Raw genomic sequence first — 14,026 nt, forward strand, 5'->3', positions numbered from 1 at the left:
ATACCTCACGTACCGTGCCAGCCGCATCCACATCCAGAGTGTCATTAGCCACCATTTCTGCCATCTCCCAGTCGGATACCACCACCAGACACATTCCCCTCCCCTCACCTCCCTGTCAGACTTGCACAAGGACCATTCCCTCCAGGACATCCAGATCCACTGCTCCTTCACTTCCTCAACCCAACCCCCACCACCACCAACAGCCCCATGTCGTCTTCCCTGGCACGGCAGAAAATGTAGCACCTGCCTATTTGCTTCCTCTCTCCGGAGTGCCCAAGGACCCAAAGCATTTCACTCCATCTAGTCTACTGCATTCACTGCTTATAATGTAACCCTTTCTACACTGGGGAAATAAAGCATAGACTGTGTGTCCACTTTGCAGAACACCTATGTTCTGCCTGCAAAAGATCCTGAGCTTCCATTGCCTGCTACCTCAACATACCACACTGTTCCCTGGGCAGCATCTCTGTCTTGGGCTTGCTCCAGCAAAGCTCAATGCAAGCTGGAAGAACAGCAACTCAATTTCTGCTTGGGAACTCTTCAGCATTCTGGACTCTCAGACTTCAACAATTTTAGGGCTTGAGGCAACTTCTCCCATGTCCTTACCCCAACCCCCACACACCAGGCCTTATCACATGGTCTGCTATTACACAAAGCCCATTGTTAGCCATTAATTGTCCCCGTTAATAGATATTCATTCTCCCAAGTGGATTGTTATCCACTGTTTTGACTGTCCAACTGTTCTTCTGTTTTGGGTTCTATCTCTGCCTATCACTTACTCCTTACCCCCTCGCCAACGTTATCTTCATAACCAACTATTTCCCAGCTACCATCAGTTCTGAAGAAGGGTCACCGGACTTGAAACATTAACTCTGATTTCTCTGCACAGATGCTGCCAGACATGCTGAGCCTTTCCAGCAATTTCAATTTTTGTTTCTTCTTCCAACCTATTATTTTTGGTTCAGTATCATCCCTTGATTTATATTGCTGCTGTGAAAACCCATCACACTAAATCTTCAAAACTGACCTTCAGGTCATTTTCTGTTTAAAGCTCTTCTTAATCAGGGCTACCATGTCAGCCAGTCATGTTGCTTTAGCTAGCTATACCCATAAAATGTTGGCAGAATACTGTTATCAGTTTGCTGAAGCAGAAGTGCCATTAACCAGGGAAATTAATCTTTTTCATTATCTGAAAGATGTTGTAACAGCAGACCAATAACGTAGATAACAAGGTGTAGAGCTGGATGAACACAGCAGGCCAAGCAGCATCAGAGGAGCAGGAAGGCTGATGTTTTGGGCCTAGACCCTTGCTGCTTGGCCTGCTGTGTGCATCCAGCTCTACACCTTGTTATCTCAGATTCTCCAGCATCTGCAGTTCCTACTATCTCCCAGACCAATAACAGTTTTATATATCTCCTGATGAGTTGAGCACGTTGGGAGTCTTGGGACTTGGGTCTTGAGTCTTGCTCCTTTCCCTGTTGATTGCTTTTGGAGTGACACTTGACAAAGTGGAGAAATTTAATGAGGTTTTTAAAACTTGAATGTCACCTCTGCGATCTGGTATTCATGCCAGAGAATGAAAAGCTGAATTTTTCAAAAAAATCTTGATTGAGGTATAATTTTATATCCTTTTTTTGCTTTGCAAATTTTAATGCTTTTAAATGATGTTGTGAATGTATTACACGGCTTTTTTGAGAAGGCTTGACCTTTTTAGTGGTGAGTCCTCTGCAAAGGATGAAGTGTCCAGACACACAATGTCGACTTTCCTGCTCCTCTGCTGCCTGACCTGCTGTGCTTCTCCAGCTCTACACTGTATCGACCCTGACCTTTTTAATGCCACTTTTACTTTATTTAAATGTATTTATTTGTGTAACATGGCTGTCACTGGCTGGGTCCAGCATTCATTACCTATCCTGAGTTACCCTTGAATCAAGTAGCTTGCTGGACCATTGCAGATAATAAGAATCCATGTCATTGCTAAGAGTCTGGAGTTGCATGTAGACCAGACCAAGTAAGGATGGCAGATTTCCTTCTTGAAAGGACAATAGTGAACAGTTTGGATTTATTTATCAATAGACTTCTTATTTTGTTTTTCTAATTGTGCAATGTGAATTCAATCGGATGTAGTGGGATTCAAATCTGTGTTCCAGAACATTGTACCTGGATCTCTTATTCCTAGTCCAGTCAGTGTCATTACTCCACCACTTCCCTGCTGAAATGTTTGAAATATTGAGATCATTAATGGTCATTTATGCTATTGAAATGCTAATTGTTTGTTTAAGCTATTCGCTATTATAGTCAATAATTAAAATTCTACAAATCAAACTGATCATCAACAATCTATGTATTAGAATATGCACGGTACCAGCTTATCAGGTTTTTATTAATTAGGTAAGGTATGTGAATATCCTGACATAACCTTTTTGAAGAATGAAGGAACAAATGCAAATCTGCCTTTGATCATCTAAGGTACAGCTGAGAAACTTCACCAATCTAAACTTGGACTGAAATTCCAGAATTTTCAGAAGAAGAAACACTCTTCAACATTGATGAATGAGAGGTCAAGATTGCCTTATCACCATGCATAATTGGCATTGGGCCTTTGCAGTTTTGTGGTTAGAGAGGTATTATTCCTGAGGGCATCACAGGTTTGCCTGTCTGCCTCTTGCATGTCTCATTAATAATATGCCAACTAACATACTTGGGCTAGGAGTATCAAAATAGTTCTGTAAAAGGTTTTGGATAATATCCTACTGCTTACGATGCCAGTTAAGTCCCTTGTGGTTTTAGAGCTTTGCAATCCCCAGATAGGCATGGTGATGGTTTTCCAAGGCAAACTGTTTTACAAAACATTCTGCAGGATGCACTGTTTAACCCCCTTGCAGGTAGCAATTTTTCTTTGGTAGTCTTCGTATTTGCATACTTTCTCACTACTGCCCTTGTGTAGTCTCCAGCTGAGAATCTCCTGAGCCAAATGAAGGGACTACAACTTTTGCTTCAGTTGAATGGTTAGACTGCACTCCCTGTCAGGCTAACATATCTACTGCAGAGACCCCACTTTGACTTGTTGCCATGTGTAATCCTAACTTCTAGATGAATCTTCTTCAGGGGGAAGAATTGCATGATATTGTTTGGAAAGTTTATGGTAATCTGGATTCAGGGGACAAACTTTTAACATGTATTACTATGCCATATTTGGGGTTTTGGATTTTGTTTATTGCTTAAATATTTGAGGCCAGGATGATGGTTCCAAAATAATTGAAGCAATAGTTTTTGGAAATGTGAAATGTTAAAAGAAAGTTTGTAGCCAACTTTTTTCCAGTCCTGGGTTTGAGGTAGTACATCTGTAACTTATTTAATGTTTTCAAACTGCTGTGGTCTGATCCCCAAGGTATTTTTATTCTGAAACTTGATAGACATTGTAGAAGCTTAAAAAACTGGAAATGTCTACTGCACCAGCTATCGTCATACCAATTAAACATTTGAACATTGTGAGGAGTTTTAGTGACCTGTTACATAGAATTTCAAGAAGCAAATGATTTCAGGGAAAAAGTGGAATGATTAGCTGAAGCAATTTCTTAATGGGTGTACATTTTAAGTACTGAATTGAAACATTTCAACATTAAACAGCAGTGCTCTACTTTAGCTTGTGAATGAAACTAAAGTATTTAAATGTTGATGGAATGAACACTGACAGGCGGAAAGCAAATTGTTGCACAGCAGTCAGTTTTTTTCTCTTTACCTCTTTCTCTAATCTGTCTGATTCCATGGCACTGCCATTCCTCCACTTTCATTTGAGTTCTTCCAAATTGTTTCTTTCTATGTGAATCATCTTCTGTTCCTCCCCTGACTTAAGAATCAATTTCTCAGCAATTTGTGTCCTCGCTGAACTTTTGTTGTAATTTACGTGGATGATGCGTAGAATGCAACATGTTCTCAAATGAACCTGTTTAGTGATAAGAGTTTAGGCTGATCAGACTTTCAAAGTCAAACTGGGACATGTTGACCAGGTCCTGAGAAATAGTCCCATCTTGATAAGATGAGAGTCTCTGAAATTATGCTGCCTTCAATGTAGCATAAAGTTGTTTCTTCCAGAACCCTGGTTGAACACATTTTTTAAAAAAAACCTGGAATTGCACCAGCTGTAAATGTTCAGCCTCAGCCATCAGCAAGCTTGTAGTTGTTGAAAAGTGCGATCAGCAGTTTGTGGGTGGCACAGACAATCTTGCGAGAACTCCTGAGTTTTCTGGTATGTTCAGTAAAGCATACTACTTTAGCCAGTATGGCTGGGAGTGTATCTCCGGACTTGGCTATCAAGCAACAAAGGTCGCCTCGACAGTCCTACTGTATCTTCGATTACGTTCCGGTTGCATTTGTGTTGCTGCCACCTAGTTTCCATTGGCATTGGTTAAAATTTGCCTATAAAGAAAACCAAAAACCAGGCTGGTTGAATTACTTTGTGGAAAGTGTTGGGCTTCTGGGGCATCTACTAACAATTGGATTGAATTGGCAAAACTGCATAAATGCATGCCCTAATAGAGCTACCTAAAATGTACAAATCTGAACCATTGTCTTCACAAACCAATAAAATTGGCAAGAAAATATTAAAATTTGAAATAAATAGTCAGCCCTTTGTATGCACAACAGTTTTCCTTCTGAGAACTGTTGTGAATGATGAAATTCTTGAGTGTGGAGTCTGTTTAAAACTGAAGCTTTTAAAAAAGCAAGCTAAAAATCATGCATATGAGAGTTTGCCTGTGGATGTTGCATTTTGTTGCTAATTTTTGGTGAGGATGGGTGAATTTGAGTTATGAACGTGCGGATATAGGATTTGCTGTACCTGTCCTAAACCAGAATGGAAAGCCTTCCAATCAATAACAAAGCCAGTGCATGCTCACTGGAGTTTCAAGGTGACGTTATTTATTCTCTTTCTAACCTATTAGAAGAAGAAAAATGCTTCCTGACAGTCGTCATTGTAGAAAAAAATGAATTTTCACTCTTCCCGTTTTGTTTATTTCATGACCCACTTTTATTCACTCTAAGGTCATGGGCGTTGCTCATTGGGCCAGTATTTATTGCTGGGCTAGTTGCCTTTTAGAAGGTGATGGTGAGTTAACTTCTTGAACTACTGCAGCCCACGTACTGTACATTGATTCTCAATGCCCTTAAGGAGGGAATTCTGGAATTTCTATTTCGGTTTGTGATCGGTTAACTCTAAACACTTAGCTTCTTAATTAACCATGAGCAGCTTCTGTAATATGTAAAATACGAAAATACACTTTCAAGGTAACCACATGAGTTGACCACCTGCAACGTATGGCAAATTTAAGTTAGTTATCTATGGAGTAAGACACAGCCTGTGAAGAATCATTTTGCCATCTGTGGAATGGGACAAAAATGTTTTTGAATCCTCTCAAACAACTTTGTGAAGGAATGTTTTTCCAGTGAGTAAACTCTATTTTTAGTGGAATTATTTATTACAAGCAATTAAAGTAAAAATGTGCACTTAATCAAAACTTACTGGAACTGATTTTATGAAATGATCAAAAGGTCTTTGTGCCAAGTTGAAGTTCTTTTCAGTCTTTATTTTTGCTCTTTGCACAGATTCTCTTTTGGCACTACCTGGAGCTTGTTTGTCATCTCTCTAGGACTGTACTTTTTGTTTTTGTTTTTTGTTTTATCATGCCTCATTCTTAGCGATCTATTCCCTCTTTTTTTATTATCCAGTGTCAACCCCCTCCTTCCCCTGACCCCATTTCTCCCTTAAACTGAGTTTTCTGGTATGTTCAGTAAAGCATACTACTTTGGCCAGTGTCAGCTGGGATCTGTGCAGATTGATCTTGATTTTGTTTTTGAATAAAAACAATCCATTTACAGTGCAGAAATATGATTGTAATCATCCAAAGATTTAAAGTTGGTAACAGATTCATATCCCTGCTGATACAGGGCTGGCAGTGTTTTATAGAAGCTTTTTTCGAAAACTTTAAGGTTTACACAAGGAATTTGAGCTTAAAGCTCAAATGTGGCCTTTTATAAGGAAAATAAACCACAGGGCCAAGTCAGTGAGTTTTGGCAACTCTTTGATTTAGAAAGGAGAAATCATCATGTCTGTTACTTCATTTTTGGTGCAGAATGAAATTGAGCTGTGAAGGGTTAAGCTTAAAGTTCCCTATAAGCATTGGAAAACAGCTTGAAATACAGCCTAATCAATTTAGGCTGGTTTCTGCTTATTTCTGTCTTCATCTGCTGTATTCCGATTTCCCCCAATACTATATTTAGACTGTGTGGTTAAATCAGTCTAAATATTCTCTTGCTGATTTTGACTTCCAGTTGTAGATTTGCCTGTCATTTACTGATAATTGATGCTCTCAGAAGTAAAATTGTCTGAACGGTTCCAGACAGGTCTTGTTCCTTAACTTCGCAGGTTCTTGGATGTAAGTAATTTAAACATCTGGCAGCCTCTCTCTCAATTTAGGATTATTTGGAATTGTTATACATTGCAACATTTTTTAAGGACTGCATATGATTTACAGCTTTATACAAATTAAGCGCACAATCTTTTACAGAAGTGCAAGCCTGGACTTGTGTTTAACTTTTTTTTTTTCCTTTTGTTGTAGGGCAAGTTTATCCGTATCAACTTTGACGTGACTGGTTACATTGTGGGAGCCAACATTGAGACCTGTATCCTGATAATTGGTTGTCTTTGAAAGGGAGATGCTAGCGTACAGTCGGTCACTTGCTGACGTAGAATACTTTTAGTAATACAAGGCTTTTTGTTTGTTTTTAGTGGATTTTTGGCTAATGCTCTAAACTGTTTTGGAGATGGAAAATTCTTTACCAGTTCATGATGGATTTGAAGGTGAATGGAAATAATGTAGAAGGATGGAGCTGACATTTGAAGGTCAGCCATGTTCATGTTGATCGTAAAACAGATTCGGAGGCCAAATGATGAACCTTTCTGAATTCTTCGACTCTTTTGCACAAACTAGTTATTAATCCAATATTTTCAGTGAGCCCAGTTTGATTTGGAAACCAAGAAAATAAATTCAATTGAAGGAAATTCTTGTCACAAGTTGAGAACCTTCAGTAACAAGTTAACAAAATCTTACTGAACTCAACACCATCCTAAAAGTTTGGTTTTGCAACTGTTCTGCTTCAGTCAATAAATACTCAAGTTTTCTCTCTCAATCAGCACCATTTAAGGTAACATTTTGTAAATGGCAGCCATCTGTCAATTGTTACAAAAACCTCTGCATTTTGACAATCTTGGAATTCACTAACTAATGAAATGTTTAAAATGAATCCTTGACTTTGACCAGATCTCCTGGAAAAGTCGCGAGCAATCCGCCAGGCCAAGGAAGAAAGAACATTCCATATTTTCTATCAGCTGCTTTGTGGCGCAGGAGAACATCTCAAATGTAAATAATTTCTGGAATGAATCATGTTGAGAGAAATATTCTTCTGCTTCCCCCTCCCCTTTGTACAGCTAGTCAGATATAAGGATTTAGATGGTGAATTCACCATGCTCCATTGTATTCAAAGTTCAGGCATGGTTTAAAAAATTGCAGAGCAGCATTGCTTTCCAAACTTCAGTGGAAATGAGACATCTGGAATTGATTTATGACTTAAGTTAAGGCTTTAGTGTCTGAAGTTATTACAAAATAGTCAAGTTGGAATTTTTTCAACTTATCATAAAATTAAAGTTGATGTTATCTACAGTTGGTTTGCACATAATTTTCCCAAATAATGTGGCAAGCATCAACACTGCTTAATTTTTAAATTGCATATATTTTGGCATTCAGACAGGAACTGGAACAGTTTAGTGTGACCCATTGTACAAATGCCTTAGCAAGTTCACATTTTTGCTAGGGTTTTGTTTCCCCTCTTATTTCTTCAGTCATATTCTATTGGTATTAACAGTTTTATGGCAGAATTTACTTGTTGTATTTTGCTTGATTTTGGTACAGTTTGCCTCCTAACTGCTTATTGTTTTGGAAGCATGACCACTGTTGCATTAAACCATAACAGGCCAGAAAAGAGTTGTTTCCGATCCACTACTAGATAAAAGGAACAGTAACCACATTTCCCCCTCCATTGCGATCCAGTGACCTTTGCTATAAAGAGTTTGTGAATGGTTTTTTGATAAGTTCTGACTTCTTTATAGTCCAACATGTTGATGTTCACTTGTGTTTGAAGCATCTTGGCTTGGCTATTGTAATACTGTCTGACTGCTTTCACAAAAGCAAACACGTACAACCGGATTTAAAAGTGTCTCCATTTAGGAAATATGTAGGAAAAAGAGATTGGGGAGAGAAGGGAGACTTTGCATATGAAACAATGTACTGGTTTGAGGCTGCCTTTTAATTCTCAGGTTTAAATCTGATTCCTGTAATTCATAACTTTTTGGATCTTTGCTTTTGATACTTCTGATCCTCCCTCCTTGATGTACTGACGACCTTTCCTTGTTTAGTTTTTAGCAAGATCTGAAGTCTTGCTTTGTACAGTATAACTTTATTTCCTGTGAACACTGATTTCAGATATGAAACCCAATAATGGAACTTCTTACTTTTTTTTTTAAATACACAGCTGATTTGTTGCTTGAAGGATTTAATAGTTACCGTTTCCTATCCAATGGTTATGTCCCTATCCCTGGGCAGCAGGAAAAAGACAACTTCCAAGAAACCATGGAGGCAATGCACATCATGGGTTTTTCACATGAGGAAATTTTGTGTAAGTTGCTATCTCTGCCATGTTATTTAGTCAATATACAAAAATGCATAAGAATGAGATTCTATGCTCTCGACGGGTGAGAAAATAAAGCCTTGTTATTTCTTGGACTTCATTTCAAACAGAGAATGAGGAAGTCCATAATATGGGGCAATATTGTGCAGTGGATGGTTCACAAACACAGAAACCGCTTTGATAAAACCTGCAAAAAAATCAGATGACTAGTGGCCCTGATTTTACAATAAGCATGACTGCAAAAATGTAGTATTTGCTATTTCAGAAAACAACATACGCACAGTTAAGGGGGGAAATCCAGAATTTACTGTCAATGGGTCAAAATTTAATTTAGGCGAGGTGGTTGTAAAGATGCGGGGGGGGATGTTTTGGGAGGACATGGAACATCCTATTCTAAGGTTGCCTTTAGTTGTCAAATTTAAATGTGTTATGTATAGCTTATTCGTCTCGATGTTTCTAATTCCTCCTTCCTTTTTAGGTGCCAATGAACTTCCCTTGTCTAGACCATTAAGGCGCTCCGAGTATGAGCGTGGGTGTGGGGTCAATGGCCTAGTAGTGGTATTGCTGGACTGTTAATCCAGAGACCCTGATTTTCTGGTGACCCATGGCAGATGGTGGAATTTCAACTGAAAAAAAACATCTGGAGTCAAGAGTCTAATGATGACCATGAATCCATTGTTGATTGTCAGAAAAATGCACTTGGTTCACTCATGCCCTGTCCTTTTTTAGGGAAGGAAACTGCCATCCTTACCTGGTCTGGCCTACATGTAACTCCAGACCCACAGCAATGTGGTTGACTGCTAACTGCCTTTTGGGCAATTGGATTTGGGCCATAAATGCTGGTCCAGCCAGCAAGGCCTTCATTTTGTTTTGGTTTTTTTAATATATAAAGACTGGAAATCACTGAACTGATGAGAATTAGCATTTTTATGCAATTGGTTTCACTTTAAAAAGAAAATCCCTTTGGAAAAGGTTGAACACTGCTGAATGAGGCATAACAGGGTTTTTAAAGGTGTGCTAAGTTCATATGGTAATGCTTAAGGAACATCTGAACCTCAAAGTAATCTTACGCTCGTGGCATTTCCAATTTCTCTTACTGTTCCCCATACTTAATTTTTTCCAAGTTTCATGTTTATACTTCTATTTTTAATCCCACATTTTTAGTCCAATTCTTTGCTCTCTGTAAAATTATTTTTTAAAAATAGTATTTTACCTCATAGCTTGCTGCTTGTGGGAATTCTTCAAACTGGTTGCTTACCCAACTTGATTACATTAATGTAGCTGACACCTGGAGATGCCCTTAACCTAGCACCACTTTTCAATTAACGGCAGGAGAGGGGAAATCAGCATCAAAGATCATTAATATGTTTGTGGGCTGCTTTCTGTGAGTTCACCATTGCTGATATTAGCAGTGCTTTTTTCACTAAAATCACCAAATGTGTGCTCAGAAATAAATAAATAAAGTGACACTTCACTAGAGATTTTCTGTTTTAATGGGTGTACTCTTATTTTGTTTAGATTTTCTTTTTGCATTTTTCTTTTTGTCCAGTTTTGTTGCATAGATTCACAATGCCATTGTGAAAAATGCAATTCAATTTTTAGCACAATGATGTGAACATTGAAATTTATTTCCTGTGAAGAAACATTTTAATTAAATGGGCACATCAGACTGTGTGTACTTCATGCTCATATAGGCACTAAGCTAATTTTTTGGAAGTAAAAGTTTCTAAATCCATGTTAACTTCTATCCCCTATTGTGACGATTTTTGGGAATATGTTGGTAGTCCGTCTCATGTTCTTTTTATCAATGGGGAAAGATACATTTCCTCATTGCTTCTCAAAACCCATTTAATTCAATAAATATGTAAATCTCTTACAGGTGGTCATAACATCACCTAGGCACATTTGCCACTGCATTCACTCAATTTTAAAATCGACCTTGCATATATTCAGTTCTAGGAAAATGCAAATTTTTTTCCACTAGCCTAGTTTATGTTCTGTAAAAATCATCCAGTGTCACATTGAAAGTGAATTGGAAATAGAATTCTGTCTTAAAGCTAAGACTTAAAATGGCTTCATCACCTTTCAAAATAAAACAAGCAGTTCTTTCACTTTTTGAATTAGACAAAAATCATTCAAAAATTAACTTGTCATTATATTCATCCAGAAAATATGATCACATTTCAGTCTACAGTTCTAATTTCTGTTTCTGTAGTTGTGTTCTGTAAGCTACAAATGATGAAATGTTGTCATGGCTGTAGTAATTTACAGAATGGTGAACTGTGTAAGGAATTGCAGTTGAGAAAGTTCAAGTTGATTTAATCTCTTCAATACAATTTTGAGTGGAAATTGAGCTAAGGTTTACTGACTACCACAGGATCCAAATTACTACAGAGCGAACGAATCGGTCTCAAAGATATCAGATATTAGCAATTGTGAACTTTTGTTTATTAAACAGTTGATTCCATTATTAAGCATTGAATTAAAGACATTTGGGTTAGATTAAGCCGTAGTTTCAGCACATTACAATACCTCTTGACTGTAGCCAAGCCTTAATCTTGTAATTGATAAACAGTATTAATTTCCATTTCAGAAAGTTACTTTCGAAGTCTTTTGTTACATTACGAAAAGTGCCAGCAGTTTACAGTGCTATTCCTGCATTGTATACAAATAACTTCTGGGACCAGTCATGATAAATTTGGCTAGATTTAGTTCCCCCAGTACATTCAGTCTCCAAGGATACCAGAATGATGTTTTGCTTCCATGGTCTTTATGATTAAAGCTCTTTAGAACTCGGGAATGTGGTGAATTGGATCCAGAATTGCTCACTGGCTTTTGCAAATGTTTTTGCAAAAGGAGACCAATTTCCAGTGGTGGCCCACAGGGTTCAGTGTTGCATCTCCTGCTGTTTATGGTATGTACTAATGATTTAGACTTAATGTGGGAGGCATGATTTGGAAGTTCAGACACTACAAATTGGCAAGACAGTTACTAGTGAGGGGGGTGGCTGTTGCAGCTGGATGATATCAATGGTTTGCTTGAGAGGATGGGAAAATAGCAAATGGCATTCAATCCAGAGAAGTTAAAGGTTATGCATTTGGGAGAGCAAACCAAGCAAGGGGAAAATTTGATAAACTGGAGTGAGGCAGAAGGAGCGAAGTTGTGGAGCAGGTAGATCAAGAGGTAAAGGAGACATATATGGAATGTTTTCCTTCACTTGAGCAAGGAATAACAGAACAGGGTGGTAAGTGTGGAGCTGGAAGAGCACAGCAGGCCAGGCAACATCAGAGGAGCAGGAAAGTTGACGTTTTGGGACCGGACCCCCCTTCAGAAATGGGGAGGGGGAAGGGAGCTGGGAAATGGAGAGAGGATGGGTGGGGTTGGGGAAAGGGAAGTGGGGTGGTTATAGGTTGGATGCAGGTAGGAGTGTAGTAGGGATTGGTCGGTAGAAAGGTTAGGGTGGATAGGTGGGGAAGATGATGGACAGGTAATGTCAGGCCAAGGAGGCAGGGATGAGGGGGAAGGTTGGACATGGGATGAGGCCAGGGCGGTGGAGATTTTGAAACTGGTGAATTCCATGTTTAGGCCCTTTGGGCTGTAGGCTCCTGAGGTGGAATAGGAGGTGTTGCTCCTCCAGTTTGCGTGCGGTGTCATTGTGGCACTGGAGGAGGCCTAGGATGGACATGTTATCCAGGGAGTTAAAATACTGGATCAGACACTAAATAGGCTGCAGCTAGAATTTTGTCTAAAATTTTGTTCATCATATTACAGGGATGGCATAATTGCTTTGAGCATAGAGGAGATTTGCAGGAATGTTGCCAGGGTTTGAAAATTGCAGATTTGAGGAATTATTGGATATGCTATGTTGTTTCCTGTGAATCAGAGGAGGTTATGGAATGACCTGATTGAGGTGTACAAAAGAATGAGGAGCTTGGATAGTGATGCAACCAGTTTATTTTCCCCCACCTTTCCCATAGTGGTGAAGTCATTTAGAAGGAACACAGATTTAAGACGATTGGTAGAATTGGAGAGAATGTGAAGAAAAAGCTCCCCCACCCCAGTTTGGTGCTTGAGGTGGAAGCCCTTAACTTTTTTAATAGAAAAAAGAATTCCGATCAGCACCTGAAGTTCTGTAACCTGTAAGGCTGTGAGCCAATTACTGGAAAGTGGATTAGAATGGGCAGTAAGTTTATTCGGCTGAACAGGTGCACTGTGCACATGCTGTAACCTTTCTATGGCTCTTTCCATTCTTCTGTCTCATGCTCATGTACCAGTGTTACATTACTTTTGAATTGCATGCGTTTCTGTATGAGTTCTTAGCATACTCAACTTTCAGTTCTATATCTGCTGCTTCTGCTATATTGTACTTGACAATATATCAAGTTATCAAGGAGATTTAGAAAAGGCTATAAATTTCCAAATTTCCAGTGGTATTGATTGTTAAAGGTGCATTCATGAAGGTGGTTTAGCATCAATGTAATTGTGTAAATGTAACCTGCCTTGATTTCCATGTGAGGAGCAGGTGCTATTGCTCCACTTCTTTCTGAGAAAACTTTGCCCTTATGCTGGAGAATGCAAATCAAGTATAATTTGTGTTTGTATTGTTTTGCTTAATGTGTAAATTGAAGTGGGTTTGCATTGTTAGCTGCAGCAATATCACGACTCATTTAAAGTGGGCACAATTGGCTTGAAGAGCTGTACCCAAGAAAATGATGGGAATGATTTTCAGACCAGACCACTCTGAAGCCTGGTGAATATCATTATATCCCATCTTTTTACTACAAGGTCTAAATTTGTTTTGTATCATGATAGTTTGGACGAGAGAGAAGTTCTTTCTGGTTAACTGTTTTAATTTGTATTTCCTTCCAGCAATGTTGAAAGTAGCTTCATCAGTACTGCAGTTTGGTAATATAGTCTTCAAGAAGGAAAGGAATACAGATCAGGCATCTATGCCAGACAACACAGGTAAGCTAAGACATTGGTTATTATCTGTATAGTTGTTATCTGTTATAACACCAGTTTGTATTATGCCATTTGTCACTATTTAATATACAAACAAAATTTCTCGGGTAGATCTAAGTAGTATGCTGGCAGGAAGCATGAAGTTGTTGCAGTAAGTCTATCTAATATTAGATTTAATTTCTCCACCCGTCAGCCTTGGCTAACTTTCTTTTTCCAGCCTAGTTGCTGTAGCCATTGTGGTACTACAATGTTGACTGTTAAATAGTGGAGATAGTAGGAACTGCAGATGCTGGAGAATCTGAGATAACAAGGTGCAGAGCTG

General features: G+C 38.7%; 1 protein-coding gene across 4 annotated transcripts in view; it reads left to right on the forward strand.

Moving 5' to 3' along the window:
• Window positions 1-14,026, forward strand: part of LOC109930294 (myosin-10) — a 152,914-nt gene that overhangs the window by 84,401 nt on the left and 54,487 nt on the right. For all 4 annotated transcript variants that reach the window (XM_048610752.1, XM_048610754.1, XM_048610751.1 and 1 more), the window contains 4 exons: window positions 6,618-6,681; window positions 7,320-7,418; window positions 8,587-8,730; window positions 13,612-13,707. In XM_048610752.1, coding sequence (XP_048466709.1) covers window positions 6,618-6,681; window positions 7,320-7,418; window positions 8,587-8,730; window positions 13,612-13,707 — 403 coding nt within the window. The remainder of the gene's footprint in view (window positions 1-6,617; window positions 6,682-7,319; window positions 7,419-8,586; window positions 8,731-13,611; window positions 13,708-14,026) is intronic.

Source organism: Rhincodon typus, chromosome 23, assembly GCF_021869965.1.
Source record: "Rhincodon typus isolate 14 chromosome 23, sRhiTyp1.1, whole genome shotgun sequence".
NCBI classification, from domain to species: domain Eukaryota; kingdom Metazoa; phylum Chordata; class Chondrichthyes; order Orectolobiformes; family Rhincodontidae; genus Rhincodon; species Rhincodon typus.